The sequence below is a fragment of the Lacerta agilis genome, chromosome 6 (assembly GCF_009819535.1).
Source record: "Lacerta agilis isolate rLacAgi1 chromosome 6, rLacAgi1.pri, whole genome shotgun sequence".
Taxonomy (NCBI): Eukaryota; Metazoa; Chordata; class Lepidosauria; order Squamata; family Lacertidae; genus Lacerta; species Lacerta agilis.
Genome location: NC_046317.1, coordinates 85,372,382 through 85,393,799, shown reverse-complemented (window position 1 = coordinate 85,393,799; position 21,418 = coordinate 85,372,382). Strand labels below are relative to the sequence as shown.

At 46.6% G+C, this 21,418-nt stretch overlaps 1 protein-coding gene across 1 annotated transcript in view; it reads left to right on the top strand.

Annotated features, from left to right (window-relative positions):
* LAMA5 (laminin subunit alpha 5) overlaps positions 1–21,418 on the top strand; it is a 184,307-nt gene that overhangs the window by 153,364 nt on the left and 9,525 nt on the right. Inside the window, exons 54-73 of the mRNA XM_033153989.1 lie at positions 866–1,062; positions 3,107–3,223; positions 3,890–4,044; positions 5,172–5,313; positions 6,419–6,521; positions 6,893–7,042; positions 7,710–7,889; positions 9,208–9,350; positions 10,155–10,340; positions 10,655–10,791; positions 11,114–11,267; positions 12,365–12,498; positions 13,879–14,041; positions 15,178–15,309; positions 16,343–16,494; positions 17,165–17,297; positions 17,638–17,778; positions 18,263–18,393; positions 18,526–18,693; positions 20,756–20,888. Of these exons, the coding sequence (XP_033009880.1) occupies positions 866–1,062; positions 3,107–3,223; positions 3,890–4,044; positions 5,172–5,313; positions 6,419–6,521; positions 6,893–7,042; positions 7,710–7,889; positions 9,208–9,350; positions 10,155–10,340; positions 10,655–10,791; positions 11,114–11,267; positions 12,365–12,498; positions 13,879–14,041; positions 15,178–15,309; positions 16,343–16,494; positions 17,165–17,297; positions 17,638–17,778; positions 18,263–18,393; positions 18,526–18,693; positions 20,756–20,888 (2,951 nt within the window). The remainder of the gene's footprint in view (positions 1–865; positions 1,063–3,106; positions 3,224–3,889; positions 4,045–5,171; positions 5,314–6,418; positions 6,522–6,892; positions 7,043–7,709; positions 7,890–9,207; positions 9,351–10,154; positions 10,341–10,654; positions 10,792–11,113; positions 11,268–12,364; positions 12,499–13,878; positions 14,042–15,177; positions 15,310–16,342; positions 16,495–17,164; positions 17,298–17,637; positions 17,779–18,262; positions 18,394–18,525; positions 18,694–20,755; positions 20,889–21,418) is intronic.

Below are 21,418 nucleotides of genomic sequence, written 5' to 3'. Positions count from 1 at the left end.
GTTGTTATTTCAGTATGAATCACTTCCCATGAGGCACCCCCGAGTGATTTGCAATGTAATAAGAGCATATGTGAAAAAGCAGTGGAACCCCGGGTCGCTGTGCGTAACGCGGGTGTGCGTATCCCGAATGCACGAAAAAACCCGAAAAACAGAAAGTAGCGCGATTTGATCGCTTCTGCGCATGCACGAAGTGCGCAGAAGCGTTCTGTGCATCCGGGGGTCGCGCGCGCTCCAGAAACGCTTCCGGACTCGAATGTCCGCAACCCGGGGTGTGCGTAACCCGGGATTCCACTGTATTGAAAACAGTTAAAGCAACAGCATACATAAAAACTTAAACACACACACACGTGTGTGTGTGTAAGTTTTTATATATGCTGTTGCTTTAACTGTTTTTAATACATGTTGCTTTTTCATAGCACATACCTAAAATCAGCTTAAATCTACTACAGGTCCCAGCTAGGATAAAGGTCTCCATTTAGACGCCTTGTTGGAAGAGTTATGTCTTTAGCAGGCGCTAAAAGGACAACAGAGAATTGATATGCAATCTGACATGCAGTGTGTGCTGCCACACTAAAGACCCGATTCTGACATCGCTTGGAACAGGCATCTGCAAGCGTATCTAGGTGATGAGATGACCTGTTAAGGTTCCTAGTCCCAAATTGTCTGGCTTCGCGCGCCAATCCCTGCACCCGCTCAGTTTGGAGCGGTCCTTTTGGAGCTCTTCACAATTTCTTTTCGTTTTAACAGCTCTTTAAATAGTACTTTAAACAGCACCAGCGGCGCCTTCCCTCTTTCTCTGCTATGGCCTGTGCAAGGCTTGTAGACACTGAACAGTTTTAACTTTTTTGAGCTCTTGTTCCGTCAGTGCTGGACCGTGTGAAAACTGAGCTCTTCAACAAGTTGGAGTCCAACCAAGAACTGATGAACCAAATCAACGGCCAGTTGGATCAGTACAGTTCAGATCTGATGGACCTGCGAGATGCTCTGAACGAAGCTGTGAATAAAACCCGTCAGACAGAGGACCTCAACAGCCTAAATCGTAATCACCTGGAGGAAACCCAGGTAAAAGGAGGGAGATGGAAGTGCTGAGTGAGCCGCTCTGCCAGAGGGAATTTCAGAGGGACTCCCACATACAAGGGGGTTCTGTATTCTAGCATTGGTGGCAGAAAGGGACGCATTTATAAGCCACTCAGTGGGAAACGACTGCAGGGGAGACACTGTCCTTTGCCCATACTCAGCCTGTGACAACCAAATGCACCTTTCAGTACTGGACCAAAAATGCTGCGCTGCATCTACAGGTTCCATTTTCAGGCTGCAAAAGAGGGGAAGCAGATTTGGGAATTCTTTCAGCAAATGGGGAAAACACATAGTTTTCAAAGGGCAGAGGGCAAATGCTGGCAACAGCTTTTTGTTTCCTCCGCTCCCAGTCGGTCATAATGCCTTTCTTTGAATCTCACCATGACTTAACAGCAGGGTGGATAAAAATCAATGGCTTTTAAAAAATAAATAAATCAGATTTTTTTATTTAAATCAGATCTTTTTGACTTAAATTGAATTTTTAAAATGAAGTGCTTTTGGAGGGAAAATCTTTCTAAAGATAGTTTTCTATTTAAGTACATTATACTCAAAAGGCTATTCATCAGGAAATAAGGATTTGTTTTAAGTTTTTCATGTGTGCTAAAACTCAGTCTAAGTTTTTATTAAAAAACAAACAAACCAATTTAATCACATCACTTAACAAACATGGATACATATGTTATAATGTTACTGTTTTAGTTAAATAAATTGTTTAAATTGTTATTAAGGAAAGTACAGCAGAAAAGTTGCCCAAATATAAACAGTTAACTTATTAAACCTCACAGTAATTTCATAATTATCTATGTATTTCTAATAGTATAATGAAATCAGTAATTTTTGATATAACTGTAAAAAGTACTCTAAAAATTTATTATTCCAGAAATGAAACCTTCATCTGGTTGTAAATATTAAGATGATACTAGCAAGAATGAGTCTTTTTGTAAAAAAAAAGGGGGGGGGATTTAAACCAAGTCTTACTGACTAGTGATTTAAACCAAGTCTTACTGACTAGTGATTTAAACCAAGTCTTACTGACTAGTGATTTAAATCGTGATTTAAATCGATTTGATTTAAATGAAATCCACCCTTCTTAGCAGCTCAGTGGAACTCTGTCTGCACCAGCAGAGTGTAACTTTGATTCCTGAAGCTCCTCAGTTGGCTTTCCAAATGCAGCTGTTGCCTGCCATGTCTTTTAAAAGTCATGACTCCATGGTGCTAGTTTTTAATGTTTTGAGGTTAGCACTCTGAGGCAACTTGGCCATCTCACAGGTAATTCAGCAAGTGAGAGGGAGACTTGTCAGGACGTGCAAATGGAATTTTTTCCCCTCGTAGGAGAGAAAAATCTGTTTCAGAAATGTGATTTGGGTGAAGAAACTGTAGGTAAAGTGCAAATTGAGATTCGAATTACCTGGCGTCGTTTTCTTACAACATTCTAAGGACTGCCACAGGCCTGAAATGGCCCAGGTGGCACATTAGAGGAAATTAACTGTGTCTGTTGGTCATGCTGTATGCTGCCATGCTCATGGAAGTTTTATGTGACCTCTGTTAATTACGAACAAATAGATGTGCCAGTTTGGTGGTGGGAACTCTTGGCTTGTGACATTTCCAAGGAGACTGCATTATGCATTGATTCAGTGTAGGGACTTGAGACGAAACGTGTTCTGGGGCTAGGCTGGTCCTGCACCCTGAAACAAGGGGGTGAGAATCATAGAATTGCAGAGCTGGAAGGGACCCCAAGGGCCATCTAGTCCAGCCCCCTGCAATGCAGGAATCTCAGCTAAAGCACCCATGATAACCTGGGAGGTGTCAAAACAAAATCGAAAATTCTTTCCAGTAGCACCTTAGAGACCAACTGAGTTTGTTCCTGGTATGAGCTTTCGTGTGCATGCACACTTCTTCAGAGGTGTGTGTGCCATTATAGAACCACTCTCTGCCATATGATGAGAACCCTAGGGAAGTGTTAAAATGATTCTGGATTTGAAAGTTAAGCTGCAGCAGTCAATGTTATGGGGGCATCTATATATTACAGCAAAAGAGCAAGGAACTGCAAGAACAGTTTGGCCTTGTCCGGGATACCTTGCGCATGGCTGAAGATTCCCTTGCCCAGGTCTCTGATTTCCTGCAGATAATAGAAAATGCCAAGGAGGTAAGTAGTGCAAAACTTGGGCTTCTCAGCAAGTCTGAGAGTTGCGTGTGGGCAAGAGATTCAAGATGCTGCTGCTTGCTAGGCTGAGAAGAGGAAGCAAACATGACAGGACGATGGTGTTGTAGCAGACAGAAGAATGAAGAGCAGACATCCTCTAAACCCAAAATGGTGTCTGCCCTCTTAAGAACTACAGGACAAACCTTGTTCCTAAAATGATGATTGCCTCTTGTGGCAATCTCAGCCACCTCCAATTCCCTACTTTTCCCCTTTGGGTTGTGACAGAACAGGTTACTCTTGCCTGCACAGTTCAGCAGTAGGTCAAATTCTTCATGTTTGAATATCCTTTATAGGAGTCCTTAAGTTTCCACATAGCTCCAGCAAGCTGTTGTTGTTTTTTTACACCTTAGCCTCCAGCGAGGCATTCCAGTCCGTTTGTTTCGTGTGTGATGTTTTTGAAAGAAAAAAATAGTGGTATACCATCAATGCACCCTGTGAAACCCATTTGCACACAGTGGGGTTGTTGTTTTTTTATATACTGAAAACAAGTACAGTGGAGGAAGTCTCCAGTCCTACTGAAATCCATCTCCTGCCAGAGAAAGAAGGAATTGGAGAAGCAGGACTTTCAAGGTTAATGAATGCTGGCCAACACCCCTTGTTATCCTGTAGGAATCTGAGAAGTTAGCAGCCCAGCTGGATGGTGCCAGATACCCCTTGTCAGAGAAGGCAAAGGAGTACTCTCTCGCTAGCACCAAGATCCCAGTCGTTGAGGCAGCTGAAGAACATGCAAGGCTTCTGGATGAGCTGGCAAGGAATTTGTCCAGGTAAGGTCTCCTCCTTTGCTGCTGGGCCTTGAGCTCTCATTTCCTGTGCTGCGGACTCTCCTTCCAATAACGTTGATTAAGAGTACTTGCTTATACTGTATACTGTATTTTTCCGTGTTTAACACGTCCCTGTGTATAAGATGACCCCTATTTTTTTTGGGGGGGGGTTCCATATTAAGGAAATGGGGGGAGATTGCCCAGAGTTGTTAAGCTTTTTTTGGGGGGGGGGGTTTGCCGAAGATCACTCACCTGCCTAATAAAAAAACACCGTCTTATACATGGAAAAATACGGTATAACCTAGATTTGTTGGCATTATATGAAAAAGTGGTACCCGTGTGGCAACAGTTGAGCTTTATATGTGTTCGTTTTTCAAAAGAAGAGGTGTTCTTTCTACCTTTACATCAGGAGCAGGGAAAGGATCTGGGCAACGGGCCATTTTGACAGGGGCTGCCCACCTGTTAGTCACTTAATGGGTTTTTTTTTCCTCTGTGGGTGCTGCAGAAGGAACATTCTTTATTTGCATTTACAGCAAGACCCAATCCTAGCAGCGTTTGCTGCAAGTGCCAGTTAGCTGATTGGTACATACAGCAAGCCTGCTCTGTGCAGGGATTGGCTGGACTACAAAGTCCCCAGCTGGGAACTCCCCGTAGCACGGCCAACCATCCAGGGCTTACTGCCAGTGCCAATCAGCTTATCAGCACTGACAGCAAGCCTTGCTTGCCCAAGGAACAAGCAGGAGCACAATTTAAGGTTGGTTCCATTGTGGCCGCATCTCTACCTGCCCCGTAACTTGGTAGTTTATATAGGAGGCCCTTAAATCTCTTCATTCTTCATCATGTAATGAGTTATTTTCTATCTGGGTATTTAAAGGGAAAAAATCTCAGCAGTCATAGGTTTCCTCAGCCCAGCTCTAAAGGCGCAGCAGCGCTAAGAGAATGGAAATGGCGTTCAGGAAGTCCCATCCTGCCACGTTTGAAGATGCTAACCTGTTCTCTGGCCAGGGCTGTAGAAAGGACTCCATGCCACAGTGCTTTTGAATCCCTCAGCCTTCATGCGGCAGGTGGACTTTAGCTGTGGGGCTAATGGCAGACATCCTCCCATTTACATATTTGTCCTCCGAAAACAGCATTATCCATGGCACGAACCAGGATGGATTCATCCAGCGGGCAATCAATGCCTCCAACGCCTACGCCAGCATCATTGAGGCAGTGGGGAATGCGCAGCGAGCAGCCAATGAAGCTAATAATGCTGCCGGCGAAGCATTGATGGTATGAGTCTCTTATCTCCCCCCCACCCACCCAGCAGACATAAAAAATCTTGGCTGCAGCTTGCGCACCTGCAAGGACACTGGTGTCAGAGAACGCAGGGCACCTTCACTCATCTGCTCTGTGCTTACCTGCTTAACCAAGACTGTGCCGGGCTCCCCCGTGCAGCAGCTGCGACTGGCGAGGAGAACTGGCTCCTTTTCATGTGATTTGCTCCCTTTCCCCAGATGCCTTGCAGACAGACGGCTCTGTTTGCAGAGCTTGTTGGCAGGCAAAGGGAGAAAGAACCTGGCAAATTGACATCGCTTGCCAGGGGAGGGCTGTTGGAAGCCGGCATGCTCCTGCCTGTTTATGCACTCTTCTGAGCTCTGCAGATGCACTTGGGCCCAGCCTGGAAAGCCAGATCATGCAAGTAAATCATGCAGTTGCATTAACCAATAAATATATTGAATTGGGCTTGATATTCTCCATTCAGTTTAGTTAGCAGAACTACCAGCCACTCAGTGACAGGGATTCTGTCCTTTTTGCAAACATGTATAGTGGTTAGAGACTTGTTTGGGACGTGGGTGGCGCTGTGGTCTAAACCACTGAGCCTCTTGCGCTTGCCGATCAGAAGGTTGGCAATTTGAATCCCTGCAACAGGGTGAGCTCCCTTTGCTCTGTCCCAGCTCCTGCCAATCTAGCAGTTCGAAAGCATGCCAGTGCAAGTAGATAAATAAGTACCACTGTGGTGGGAAGGTAAACGACCTTTCCATGTGCTCTGGTTTCCACCAGAGTGTTCCGTTGTGCCAGAAGCAGTTTTATCATGGTGGCCACTTGACCCGGAAAGCTGTCTGTGGACAAACGCCAGCTCCCTCGGCCTGAAAGTGAAATGAGCACCGCAACCCCAGAGTTGCCTTTGACTGAACTTAACCATCCAGGGGTCCTTTACCTTTACCTCTTAGGGACTCGTGGTATAGTGGGGACATGGACCAGGGAGGAAATGGACCAGGGTCCATGAGAGGAAGTCCGATGGAAGTTAGAGCTGCCACATGTGAGCCAAGGGTTCCAGATGTTCTGTGGGCTACTTGGCAGGTAAGGTGTGAACAGTTTTCTTCTATGCTTGCAGAGTGTCATCTTAGACGATCTTGGGGCCGTGTCAAAAGAGATGAAGAAAAACAGCACTGCCTTAGGAGAAGCTGTGAAGAGGGAGCAGAGGAGGCTCAGTGGAGGTAAGAGAAAAATCAGCAGACCCTTTACTGACCAACACAAACTTGAAGCAATTGTCCTTAGGATCGTCATTACCGTTGCACGCAGAAGTTCCCTGAGTCAACCCCTGGCATCTCCAGGTAGAGCTGCGAAAGGCTCTTGTCTGAAACCCTGGACTGCTGTTGCCAATCAGTGTTGCCAGTACTGAGCTAAATGGACTGATGGTCTGAATAGGCGAAAGGCAGCTTCCTTTGTTCCTATACTTAAAAGCCCATGACCCAAAGATTCATTTGTACCAGGCCTTTTCCGCAGCACAACTGAGTAGAGACGCCTCGTTCCAGCAATCCTGATTTGTAGATCTCTAACCCTGCGACTTTGTTTATTTTAATCCAAGACATCAAGGGAGCACTACAGGCAGCCAAGGACAGATTGGCTGGCATGCAAACAAAGAAAGAGCAACTTCTGAAACAGCTGCAGTCGGTGAAGAGCACGTTGGACACGGTCCAAGGTTTGTCCAGGTTTCAGTCCCTTCAAAAACTCCCCAAATAAACGCCCCTGTGAAGTCTCCTCTTAACATTCTGGGCGCTCTAACCCACTGTGGCCTCTCCTGCTGTTAGCACTAATTGTTCTGCACATGTTAGCAAATCCATGTCACTTTAGAGCATGCATGTTCCAGGTCCCACCACCCAAAGCAGTGCTTGATTCAAGCCCCTTTGCTTTATATCCTTACGATACAACACTGAAATTACAAAATTAACCAAATCCGGCATTCATCTGATGATCCCCACCCCAACCAAAGGGTTTAAATGAAACATTTTTATTTTATTTTTTTAGTATGGCATGTGGGCTTCTTCCATGCAATGCTTGCCAACTCATATATTTGCTCTTCTTAACCTGAAATGAATCTGCGCCGGTGTGAGACGCTCAGGGCTGTGCAGGTGCTCATGGCTTATCTTCTGTAGTAATTTATTATTCATTATTTCTACCCTACTAATCTGGCTGGGTTTCCCCAGCCACTCTGGGCGGCTTTCAACAGAACATTAAAAACAGAATAAATTAAAAACTTCCCTAAACATTAAAAACTTCATTTTTTTTCCTTATTAAAATATTTTATTAACATATAGAACGCATACATTAAACATTGAAAACTTCAACATTAAAAACTTACCTTCTCTGTCTTTGGTTACAACTTGCCTTCTTTCCTTTGCAAGACGGCACGTCAGAAGCCATCCAGAGTGCGAAAGACACTGCTGCGGAGGCTAGCGAAACAGTGGCTAGGATGGAAGGTAGACTGAGCGATATGAAGAAGAATCTTGATGAATGGAAGGAACAATATGGGGACCTTAAAAGCAACGATTTAAATCAAGCTGTTCGAGATGCCAGGAACACAGGTGCATAGTAGTCACGTTTAAATATATCTGTACTCTTTCGGGGGTGGGGGTGGGGTGGGGTGAGGGGGAGACTGGTTTGAAGACGATCAAAATACCTTGGATCCACTGAAAAGCAAACTGAACGAATTTCTAACTAGTGTTATTTGCTTTTCTGTTCAATGTCAAATGTGAAAGGCCAAATAGACTCCTTTCATTTCTTTACCTGCTGTACACTTTTTCACATTAACATCCCAGCAATGGTCCGTTCCACTGTTTGTACTTGATTTGTAATTGTTTGTGTTTCATGCCATTAATTCTTTATCTGGCAGGGTGCTAAAGTGAAAAAATATATATAATAAATTGTCCTCTCTTTTTTTGCCTTCTGGCCTTTCGACATAGGCCATTTAGGTAATTAACCCCCTGCTATATTCTTTCTCACAGTCAGTAAATAATTTCAGCTTCTCCTATGCCCTGCTTTATTATATGTCGGCGACTACTGGCACAGGCAATCAGACTGTCAGAACACATAATTAATAGGAGTCTATAGCCAGGAATGAAATCTGTAATTTTTCTGCAGTTGCCTCTGTGGCAATGCCTTGACAGTTCAACGGGGATCTTGTTTAAGAGACGGCTGGAATAAAAATGGCAGTAAGAGAGCTTGCAAAAGGGGTTGCAGTGTTGTGCGAGGTTGTGTGTGCTTTTTACAGTCTGGCATGGTTGTGCCAGGAGAGCAGCTATCACAGTCAAAATTCCAAAGATACGACATTCTACGGAGCAATAGATTCAAACTACAAGAAAGAAGATTCCACCTAAACATTAGGAAGAACTTCCTGACAGTGAGAGCTGTTCGGCAGTGGAATTTGCTGCCAAGGAGTGTGGTGGAGTCTCCTTCTTTGGAGGTCTTTAAGCAGAGGCTTGACAGCCATCTGTCAGGAATGCTTTGATGGTGTTTCCTGCTTGGCAGGGCGTTGGACTGGATGGCCCTTGTGGTCTCTTCCAACTCTATGATTCTATGATTCTATTCTACGATTCTACTTCAGCTCCTGAATTATAAGCATAAGGCAAGCATGTGTAGGTCAGGTTCTGACCTATTAAGCTGAGAGTGGTAGCTCAGCAAGCTTGCAAGCTACAGTCCCATTTTTGAGGTGAGGCAGCTGCCGCTGTCCCGATCCAGCAGGCTGTTCTTATGTTGGTCCTACTTTTCAGGTGTCGATATCCTGTTCCCCAGAAATGTGTCTACTCCTTCCTTGAACTCCGTTTCTCCTCTCATCCGCCAGTCCTGTGCCTGTTCTCTAGCTCATGCTGTCCCATTGGGTTCGTTTTCTTTCCTGCCTTCCAGTATCAAGCCTTGAGAGCACCCTCCCGTTGCTCCTGGGAAAGCTGAGCAGTCTGGAGAACAGAAGGAGCCACAACGCAACCGTTTCAGACAATATTCTGCGGGTGCGCCAGCTGATCTCACTGGCCCGGAATGCCGTCAGTAAGGTACACACACAGAGGGTCGGAGCGACAGCCGATAACTCTCCTTGCTTCTACTCCAGGGCTCAAAAGCAGACCTCTACCTTGTCCCAGAAACCCCTGAGGGAAGGTTCCAGCTTGGCTTAGATGTTGCCTTGCACCCAAGGAAAAGGAAGCTTGTAGCCCTCTGGGTTTGGCGGTCTGCAGCTGCCATCAGCCCTGACCATTGGCCATGTTTTTGGTGGGGTCTGATGGGAGAGTTAGAGCCCAATGTCATCTGGAGGGCCATGGGTTTCCCCATTTGTGTCTTGTAACAGTCCTTGGATATTTTAAAACATTCAACCACAAATGAGAGAACAGCTCTTTGCAGGGCCAGTGAAGGACTTGACTTAAAGAATTAGAAGGGACCATGAGGCTCATCGAGGCCAATCCCCTGCTGTGCAGGAATCTTTCATGCAATGTGGGGCTCGAACCTGAGCTTAAGTGTATCATGCTCTGCCAACTGACCTGTCCCTTCCCCAAAGTTTTTATTCCAACCACCAGGAGAAGCTTTGAACCTGTCAGGATGGCCAGGCCTTCAGCTCAAGAAGCTTGTGCAGTGAATGTTTTTAAGGATGGAGATAAGGGTTGTAATCAGTGAAAGTTTTCATCAGTGGTAGACCTTACTTTTGGGCCTGAATGGGCCTTACTGAGTCGTCATGTTCATTAATTTCAATGGGTCTCCTCTGAGTGAAACTTGGCTGAATATTACAAGTGCAACAGATTCTGCCTTTCAGATCCCTTCCTTGGAGACAGTGTCAGCCTCTGTTGGTTTGATTTCTTGGCTTCTAGATCAAAGTCCCAGTGAAGTTCAATGGAACTTCAGGTGTGCAGATCCGGACTCCCAGCAACCTTCAGGATTTGGCTGCCTACACTTCCCTCAAATTCTACATCCAGAACCCAGAGCCCAAACCGAGGCAGAGGCGTCAAAATGGAGATGACCCGGGGCGTTTTGTGTTGTACCTGGGGCACAGGAATGTAAGTACATTTGCTTCTATGAGAGAGAATATGAGAAGCATGGCATGGGGGGGGGGGGAGAAGCAATTGCACAACACCTTCGCATGCTGATGTCCCTGCTTGATAATGGTGTGTCTGTGCTGCATGCAGATAAAAAGCCATTTTTGGGCACAGAGCCACGTCGGGTATGTGAGCAGCAAGCTGTGCAAACTCTTGAGTTTGTACATCCAAAGCCGGCTTCGCAGTCTGTAACCAGCGCCAAGAGAGTTGCCCAAGGGATGGCAAGGAGATGTCAAGCATTCCTGGTGACTTGTGCTTGTACTGTGCATATCCAGGGCACTGGTGACTACATGGGCGTCATCCTGAAAGACCGCAAGGTGCAATGGGTCTACAGACTGGGGGATGAGGAACCAACACATTTATCTGTTGATGAAGAAATTGGAGAGCAATTTGCAGCAGTCAGCATCAACAGGTATGGAAGGGAGAAGTGTGTGCGTGTGTGTGTGTGTGAGAGAGAGAGAGAGAGAGAGAACATTCTAATACAGCATTTCTTTGTTTAGAATGTGGGACATTGCTTGTTGGGTAAGAAGACTCAGGCCAGTCATTTCTGTTTGGGAAATAAAATAAATTGCTCTGAACTTCAGGATTTCCTGCTCTGTGCTTTCAGACCAGAGCTGTTCCCCTGGGAGGCCTGGCAAGTGGCGTATCTAAGGAAAGAGTCTCCTTTGTGCCTGTTTTATTTAGCCTCTGCTCTTTGCATTGTTCAGCCTATCTCCTCTCATCCTTCCTTGCAGGATTTTGCAGTACGGGCACATGTCTGTGACGGTGGAGAAGCAAACGTTGCACGAGACAAAAGGCGACAGCGTTGCCAAAGGAGAGCAGGGACTGTTCAACTTCAAGCCCCAAAACGTGGTCTTGTACGTGGGCGGCTACCCCCCCAGCTTCACGGTGAGATGGGCTGGCCAGACTGGTAGTGGTGGGGGGGGCATGGAGTAGTGATGCTCTTCCTGCCATTATTGTAACACCAGATCACCAACACCAGTAGCAGCCGATTGTGGTTTGCGTCAGGCAAGCCTTTACTGTTGCACATGGCATTTTCAGCAGGGACCTCCACTGAGCAATACTAAGCATGTAACCAGGTATATTTCAAAACACCTGTTTTAAATGTGTGCAACACTCCACAGGGAACACTCTGTCGCCTTTTACTCAAATGGGAAAGTTAACGTTTTCCTGATCTAAAGCATGAAATGCCCCTAATTTGCAGCACAGAATGATTAAATGATGCAAAGATTCCCCCTACAATGTATGGCTCGCTTCCCAGCTAAATTCATATTTCAGCTAATAACACAGTCATCTTGGCACATGTTATTAATAAATCTTGAGGGGTTGCATACGATGGCTGTAAGATACTGTTTCTAGCAGCCCGAAAGCACTGCCTGAGAGAATGCTTTTAATTATTTGTATAATGCTTTAAAAAATGTTTTAGACCTCCTTTGTTTGGGGGTTTTAAGCAGATGTTGAATGGCCACCTGTCAGGGATTCTTTAGTTGTGATTCCTGTACTGCAAGAGGGTTAGTCTAGATGGCTCTCGGGGTCCCTTCCAGCTCTGCAACTCTGTGTTTGCTGTGCTCTGCTCCTTTGGAAGGGAGAGTGGGATGTAAGTAATAATAACCCCCAAGCAACCTCATCATTGATTGTAACTAGTAGCAGAAGCCTGGCCAATCAGCATACATACTTATGGATCTACTCCTGGGATGAAGATCAGGTTTTGTAGGTTCATTAGGGGGGGAAAGCAAACGAGAAGCCTGGTGTAGCAGACAGTCCTATGGGTTGGAAGAGGAGGCTGGGGCTGCAGAACCAGAAAGGGTTAGGCATCTTAAACAGGAAGCGAGCCCATGTAGAGATGGAGGCAGCCAAGGAGCAACTGGAGTACCCAGGGTGCCGGAGGGGGTTGGGTGGGGCTGCTGGCCTAGCCCACCAAATCGAAATAGAAGAGTCGTGCCCATCCCGGCCGTGAACCTGGACGCTTCCTCTTTTACCGACAGCCTCCGGCACCCCTGCGCTACCCTAACTACAAAGGCTGCATAGAGATGGATTCTCTCAACGAAGAAGTCGTCAGCCTGTACAACTTCCAGCGCACCTTCCACTTGGACACTGCCGCCCAGAGGCCGTGCACAAGGTGAGCTGAGCCCACAGCAAGGGACGTCAAGCCCGTGCTCCTCTTTGCTTTGGCGGTGGCTTGCTGGGGCAGTGCGAGGGGAGGAATGAAGTGGGGTTTGCAGAAGGCGTTTTGGAGGCTTTAGGCACGGAGAGAGCAGAGGCGGCAGCGATGCTCCACTCAGACCTCCTGCGCTTTCTACAAAGCCTAAAGATATGTCGCTTCATTTGCTTAAGAAATGCCGGCAGTTTGCTGAGCTCAGGCACAAGCTTCGGCTGCACCTTTCAAGTAAACAAGCAAGCAGGTAAAAAGCCTGTAGCAGAATCTGTCTACACATCCTCAGCTCCTACGGCCAGAAAACGTACTTTTAAAAATAAGTTTTTGTAAGTCTGAGATTTTCATGATCTCGCAGAGATCTTAGATTATTTGATTGTTTCATACGCAACCTGTACTTTCTTGAAGTGTGCTGCTTACATGTCCTCCCCTGGCGTTTTATTTATTCTTACTCAGAGGGGTATTTGGCATAATCGCAGCTTGCCACCTGTTGCAAAGAGCTGCCGGGCTCTAGCAATATGCAACTCTTTACTGATTTCCAGGTCTTTACCTCTCCACAGTATGAGACACTCCTGAAAGCAAAAACTACAGTCTTTCCTTTCAAAAGCTTGTTCCCCCATTTTTGAGCCTTAGAATTACTTTTTTTTAAAAAAAGAAAAAAGTAGCAGCATGAATTCTGTGTTTCTAGAGCAAACTTGCATAGATTTGCCATGGACTTGGGGACTTTTTGTGTGAAAGAGAAAATAACTTGCAATATCAGGATTTGAAGACTGAAAACAATACTGGTTTATGGAAGATAGAATGGCTGGATTTTAAGGAATGAGTATTATATGTAGCTGCAGGGCAGAGAGCTGGAAGTCCTTTTATTTTTATTTATTTCTGTAGTTTCCCCTCTCTTTCCCCTTTCTCCTTTTCTTGTCTTTTCTTCTTTCTTTGCTCTTCTTCAGACTAAGTAGCTGTCTTATCTTAGTATATGATAAAAAGATCCTTTGCAATGGGTGTGCATTCTTGTAGACCTGTGAATACAGTCGTACCTTGTGTTACGAACGCTGCGTGTTGCGTTCGTCACGGGTTACGAACCCGGAAGTACCGGAATGGGTTACTTCCGGGTTCAGCGGTTCGCGCATGCGCAGATGCGTCAAATTACATCACGCGCATGCGCAGAAGCACCGAATCGCGCAGCAAGCATGCGCAGACACGGCGCTCAGGATGCAAACTGCTCATGATGCAAACGGGGCTCCGGAATGGATCCTGTTTGCATCCAGAGGTACCACTGTAAGTATAAATAAATAGGTTAATTAAAAGAAAAGATTTGTCAGCTTTTTTTTTACTTCTCCATTCTTTTAGGTCTAAATCGACAGGGGACCCCTGGCTGACCGACGGCTCCTATTTTGACGGCACCGGTTATGCAGAGATCACGTTTGAGGGCCAGAGTGGCTCCTTCAAGCGCTTTGAACTAGAGATGCGGCTGGTGTCGCACAACGGGATCCTTTTCTTCCTGAAATTTCAGGCAAGCGTTGCTTTGAATTGTCGACCGTTACTGTTCTGGTGAGGGTGGGGCTTCCCAGCTGAAAGTCCCGTTCAGGTTGTGAGTGGTGTTAGATGTAAGTGGAGGGGGAAGTGGATACTGGGGGGGGGGGGGAGGGAGGAATAATTGCACGTGACCTGGCTCAGAGGAAGCATCAGGGAGCAAAATGGGCATCCTCTCTGCTCGGGGCACCTCTTGATATCATTGCTCCACAGCCGAGTCCCCACTTTAGATGGGGTTTTGTTCTATAGCTTACTTAGTGTCATGGTTAATTTACTTGGACCTTCCTGAGTGTGAAACTGCAGCTGGAACTTTAGGACAGAGTTTCCCAAACGTGGTCCCCAGCTGTGTTTTTGGACTACAATTCCCACCATCCTTAACCTAGCTAAGGATGATGGGAGTTGTTTTGGTAGTATTGATATTGGGTCATAAAACCTTTGACCCAAGTAGTGCTGCTGGCCGGCACTGCAATCAATCACCTTTACGATCGTCTCCGACATCAATGGCGCCCAGGCACACTTCTCGCTGCGCCCTGAGCGTTCTTCAGTTGCAGAGTGAAGCACAGCGTCGTGATGGCTTTTAGGTCTGCTTCTCCGTGTTGTCTGAAATAACTTGACAGACGCCAGTGCTACTAAACTAAACTAGGCTTTATTTAGTAGCACACACACAAATCCTACAGACTTGAGCTGCATGCTTGCAGCAAACTCACATTCAGCAGTAACGGTACACTGAACACAGAGTGTGGCGAAGAAGAAGCAGAGGGGAAAGTGAAACCAAACCTCCCCTTTTCTAGACAAAGGAAAAGTGCCCGTATTACAGTGGGCAAGGCTCCCAGGATCAGAACGCCTCTTGCATCATTAACTCTAAGATGCCCAGAAAACCTGACAGGAGTTGTAGTCCAAAAACAGCTGGAGACCCCAAGTTTGGGAAACCTTGCCCCAGGGGTACACTGTGCTTAGATCTTGTTCTTCTTTCCTTGCTTTTTTTCTTTTCTTTCCCTCTTCCAACAACCTGGAGACCACTTCCTCTTTCCAGGGCAAGAACACCGGCTATGTGCAAGGGGAAGGCAACATTCAGGATCGATAGACTGAAAGGTTCTTCTCGCTTTTCCTCCACAGAGACAGCTGATCTGCTTGGCTGTTCAGGAAGGAAAGCTGGTGCTCTACTATGACTTTGACGGAGGCCTTAAGGTGGCACAAGCCTCCAAGGAACCCGCTGCACTGGTAGCCAGCAGCAATACAGATAAAGTGGTAAGGCGGGAAGAGACCTCCGTCCTTGGATTGGGCTAGGGGAGGGTCACACACGCCCTTTCCCAGAGGGTCCCAGGGCAGGGTGCGGCTTAAAGCCACACCAGAAAACACCAGCATAAACTGCCTTTGCAGTTTAGGGACTGGGCTTTTGGCAATTTCCCACGCAGTTACTTATTTGCGTCATCATAGAATGGTTGTGGACTATTCCCACCAGCCACCAAGAGCCTGGTCTTCAAAACTATTCTGATTCTTGACCGGGCACCTTGCTGGCTAGAGCTCACTGGAGGATGCCTTTGGGAATATAACAGAGAGGAATGTGCAGTGCTGGCTCATCCTCTTGGGGACAATGTTTCGACGTCTGTATTGCTCATTAGAACAACAACAACAACAAAAAGGTACCTGAGCAGTTTACTGAAAAAAATCAAAAATGTTACACTAAAAATGAACGACACGAAAATTTAAAATATAAGTTAATCAGGTTAAAAAAGAAGCAGAAGAACCACCCGCAACCCATACTTTTAGTTAAAATGCTAAAATAACATGCCTTGGTAGGCTAGAAAAGGCTTTTAGCTGGTGACAAAAACAGTACAGTAAAGGCACCTGCCTGAAATAAATGGGGCAGCGAGTTCCAAAGATGGGTTTAGCCACATTAAAGGATCCACTGCCTACAAAAGCAGAAGGAGCATTGTGTGTCACTTGCAGCAGCCAGTCCTGGAGATCTAAGCGGCCAAGTGGGTGCTCATGGAGGGGAGGCAGTCCTTCAGGTAAATTGGCCCCAAGCTCTTAAGCACTTCGTTTACTATCATGTTGAACCTGTCCAGGTCACAAATCGATGGCCAGTGCAGATCTCTGAGTAGGGGTGTTGCCTGCTTGACACAGGGGTCAGCCTCCCACCAGCCATTGTGCCACAGAAATCTTGCCTTAGGTCGCCATGACGCTTGCCTTCTAACTTCTTTAGGGACAAGTGGCCCCTAGTTCCAGCGGACATTATCCATGCTTGTTTTTGTTTGTTTTTGTTTTTGTCCGATTCCAGATCCAAATATTCCTCCACAAAATGGGTTCCAAGGATCGCGTTCTGGTGCGCCTGGAGCAATCTACTGTCTTCAATGTGGAGCAGGAGAACAAGCTGCAGAGTGCCACTTCCTACTTCCTGGGTGGTGCACCTACCTCCATTCTGCCCGAAAGGTAAGGAGGCTTTTGTGTCATTCGACACCCGGGGTAGGCTTACGTTTCCTCTCTTCTGTATTTGTAATCGTGTCTCCTTATGAGGGCCACACTTTCATGCCCAGCACAAATGTACTGACGCTGAATCGTGGTTGTTTCTTCCCCAAAAAAACAACCTGATAGCCCTGGTCAGAAATGATGTCTTCGTGTACAGCATTGCAGAGGCCTCTGGGTCAGACCACGTTTTACAATCCCTCATAGGCCATTTGGTTTTACAAAGTGCTTATGAGAGGCAGGGATACAGGTTTACATCGGCTTGAAAAAACAAACAAACCACAGACCCTGTTTTGGGGTTCAGGATCTTGATATTGCAGTTTTCTCCAGGTCTGTTAACGCAGCTGTGAGATTTGGGTGAAGAGGAGCTTGGGTTGGGCTTGGGTTGTGCTAACAGTAGACACATTGAAACTGAGGGACAGAACTAAGTGGCTCCATTGATTTCAATGGGTCTGTTCTAAGTCGGACTTGGTTGCTTGCAATTCTCGGGTTCAGCAGCTTTCTTTGCTGCTGCCTCCTCCGCCTCCTTGAACTCTCTCTGCCATCAGACATCTTGTATGGAATCCCATACAAGCTCTTAGAGAGCCAAAACTGCTTCCCTCCCCACCTTTTTCAGTACAATGTTTTGTTTTTTCAGCCTGAAGAAAATATTCCCCAAAGGCGGATCCATCCGAGGCTGCATGAAAGGATTGAAGGCTCTTGGAAAATATGTTGACTTAAAACGTATGAACACCACGGGAGTGAGTTACGGCTGTACCTCAGACCTCCTGGTGAGTAGGATGCGTTCAGCCTGTTTGCTGTGCTAAACCAAAGGAATCGCACCATTTTAAGTGGAGGTTCACACCTGCCTGAGATTCAAAATTGTTTTTACAAATGTTTTTTATTATCCTTTTGGGGCGGGAAGCAATTCAGACATGAAAATCAATCAATCAGACATTCAGCCATGCTCAGCCCTGTATCCCTGGGAAGCTCACAAGCAGGGCTGCGACTGAAAAAGTGCTTCTGTCAGATACATTGGAAGGGACTTCCCCATATGTATGTCTACAAAGGGGCAAGTCTCATTGCTGCATGGGTTCTATCGGTATTGCAATCACTCTGTCCCCTTTGCAGGTGGCTCGCTCGGTTAAATTTCACGGCCACGGCTTCTTGACGATGTTGCTGCAGGATGTGCCCTCTTTGCAAGATTTCTACACTGGTTTCAGCTTCCGCACCACCCAGAGCCGTGGCTTGATGTTCCACCATGCTACAGAGGTATGCCCTTCCTGCGTCTCTTGGCTGTAGCACCCATCAACTCTCCTAAGTGGCTGATGGGCACGAATCGTTCCTAGCACTTCCTTCTTCCCATTGAGAAACCAATGTAAGAGAACACTTAAGTCTCGTGGAAGATACACATCCTATTCTTTCCCTTTGTTAGATGCTCCACGATTTGCGTCTTCTTGGCACAAAGGGTGACCTCTGAAAGCGTGACTGCCACCTGTATTCCCAAGGGAGGAACGCTTTCTATTCCCTACTCAGTTGTCCCATCTCAAAGCTCTGGCTGGATCTTCTTCAGGCTTTGTCTGTTGTGAGAAAAGTGTTAACTTCTGTGCCTTTGTGTTCTGTATGCTCTGGAACGGAAAGACAGGTTGCTGCACCTTGGAACCTCATTTCACCCTTGATATGGTGAAATTGCTCATGAGTTTGCTGAGGGTCTGTGACACACACACACAAGTTATTCTCCTCTTTGTCTTTCTAGGAGGGTACATGCCAAGTTTCCTTGCAGAATGGCAGAGTGGCCGTTAGCGTCCTCTCCACAGAGCTCACCACCAAGAACGCATATGCAGACGACACAAGCCACTATGTTGCTATCTACAGCGACTCCGCAGGGTATACCTTTCAGAGCCACCCTTTTCTGGTGCATGTTGGTTCACGGCATCCCCCTCTTCCCCAGCACAGAGGAAGAGGGACTTTGCACAAACGAATCGTGTCTCCTTGAAACAAAATGTGTTTCCATTCCAGAGTCCGGCTTTACGTTGACGATCAGCTTCAGGGAACCCAACCAGGGCCTGATGGCCACCGGAGGCAGAAGCGGCAAGATGAGCTGGCCGTCTTTCAGCTAGGAGGCATGCCTGAAGCCGGCGAAATCGGCAACCTCACAGGGTGTATCGGGAATGTCTTCGTCAGGAGGTGAGTGGGGACAAGGTCTTGTGTTCCTCTCATACCCAGGAAGGGTGGTTCCCCAGGAGCAGCGATTAGCAGTCATGGTGTGGGAAGTGGGGCACCACCGGCTGCACTGACATCTTGCAACAAGAGTTGGGCAGGAAGCACAGTGGAAAGGATGGGGGCGAATCTGCACCCACGGCTGTCCAGGGAGAAAATGTGGGTTTGAATTCTCTCGATAACCTGAACAAAACAGCAAAGTGGGAAAGAGGCTAGGGAACAAGGTGAGAAAGGCATGGCCAGGAACTAATTAATCTGCCCTCATTAAAGCCCTGCGAAGATTGAAAAGAGCAGTCTGAGTGAAGAAACTGCCTGCAAAGAATGAATAATGTGGTCTCTTGGAAACAATTACCAAGTCTGTTACCTAAGTGGGCTGGGGAGCGTTACTTTGGGCAAATGCAATAGACTGAGACTGAGGCTACGTCAAGACAAAAGATTAAGCAACCAGAAGATAGGACAATGCCAGTTCCCCACCACAGTTTGATTGGGTAATCGTAGGGAGCAAAGGTGACGGCCATGAGCCAAGCGGGACAGGGTATCCAAAGTCCACATCCTATTTGGGCTCAAGTGCCAATGAAGTTCTGTTTGAAACCGAGGTGCAGGAAGCTGTTCTTAAGAGAGCAAACAGCTATTTATTAGGTTACCAGTGAGACAGTGCCAGTTGGAAAGGGGGCTTTTGCTTCCCCAGGGCTAATGAATGACCAAATGCAGGCGCATGCTCTTGTTGGCAGCTGGGAAATAGATGAGGTGCCTAGCTATGCATCAGCACACCTCTAGAAGCCTTTACCCTCTCAGACCCAGGCAGGTAGCCGTGTTGGTCTGACACAGTCAAAAGAAATAAATAAAAATTTAAAAATGTCCAGTAGCACCTTACAGATCAACTAAGTTACTGGACAATTTTTTAAAAAACTTATTTATTCCACCTCAGACCCTGAGGGATAAGTGTGTCTGCTGTTAATGAGTATAGCAAGTTTATATCAAGCGTAGGCCAAAGTTTGCTTCCTCTGTGCACTTATCTAAGATTCCCCTGTTGCACACCAATCTGTGGAAGAACGCCAAAGGAGTCTGGGAGTTCAGCCGCATTGCAGAACTTAATTAACTTCATTAATGGCAAATGCCTGCCCTCTTGTTCACTTTGCAGTGCCACCAGTAGCCTCCAACCATATCTGGCTAGTCCAAGGATTTCCCCAGTGTTGCTATCCAGGCATCCTAAAGTGCACCTCTGTGTTACACTACTGACTCTATAATCAATTTTCACTGCAGTCATTCCATTTTGAATTCATACGTCTTGAGGGCTTTGAATTTCAGCTGGAAGCTGAAATACAGCATCACCTTCTTTGAAAGCAACAATATTGATAGTTGTTTGGACTAAACAGCCATGGCAAGTTGGGTTTTCTTGTTGGTTACAATTCTTCAGATCAGGACTGATGCCACGGCTGTACTTGGGTGTGGCCTGTTGGTTTCACCATTCATCTACATTGAAGGTTCCATACTTTAGCATGGACCTGCTTAGGAATTGCTGCTCTTCATCATGTGGGAATTGGCAGCAGTGCAACACACACACACACACACGGCTCTGATGGGGTAAAACTCCTTCCTCCAAGACATGAGCCTTGTTCTCCCTCGTGTGGCCTAACTGTGCAAATACACACATCCTGAATCCTCTACACAGGTTGTGTTGCTGTTGTCGAAAGTAAAATTAAATATAACATTTGGGGTTCAGGAAGAGTCTGGAATGAGAACGAAGATGCAGACCTAAGTTGATGCCAGGCAGGAACAGAGCAGGCTCAGTCTACAATGTCCTTCTTGAAGATCAGCTGCAGGCAGATACAATATTGTGGGTTAATGAAATAAGTGGAATTTGGTTGTTGTCCATACATGATAAGGACAATTAATCCACGAGGACCTGAGAGTTGCTTTGCTTCCAGGATAGGCTAATATAGTCAGAAAGGCCTCTCTGCCAGCTTCTTGCCATCTGGCTGTGGTCCTGGCTGAACAGCTGCTGAGCTCCTTTCCCTTTCTGCAATAGGAAATCAGACCCGCAGATGGTCGTGGACCTGCAGCAGAGCACCAAGAACGTCAACGTGAGCATGAACTGCCCCAGGGATAGGCAGCCCCAGCAGATGAGGGCATCGGAGAAGAAGGGCAAGTGGAAACCGAAGGTGATGGAAATCTCTGCAGCTCCCCTTTCCGTTCCCTAAAAGCGTTTGGCTTTATCTACAGTTGCAGTAGCCATTAACTATAGGGACAGGGACAAGAGGTCCAGCCTGCAGCCTGTGCTGCATTTTGTTCTGAAATATTCAGAAGCACCCTGGGAAATGTTCAGAGCAGCTCTTCCCCACTGCCTGTTAGGCCCTCACCTAGGCTCATTGTCCAAGCAATGACTCCTGTGTGTGGATTTCCCTTATTTTGGGTTTCACAAAAGTGCATCCGTTCCACCCACAGAAGAAGAAGTCAATACGGGAATGTGTTGCTTGGGAACGCAGCTTCTTTCCAGCTGCCCTCCCCTTTCTGGCAAGCATGCACTGCATTCACACATGGGAGCCCCTGGGCAACCCTCGATCAAGGTTTGGCTCAGGGTGAGGGATTGAAGAGAGCAGCACCCAACTTTGTGAAACACCTACAAGAATTCCAGAAACAGCTTACAGTATAAGCACCCCCCAATGCATTCAAAAGTTCATGTGTGGGCATA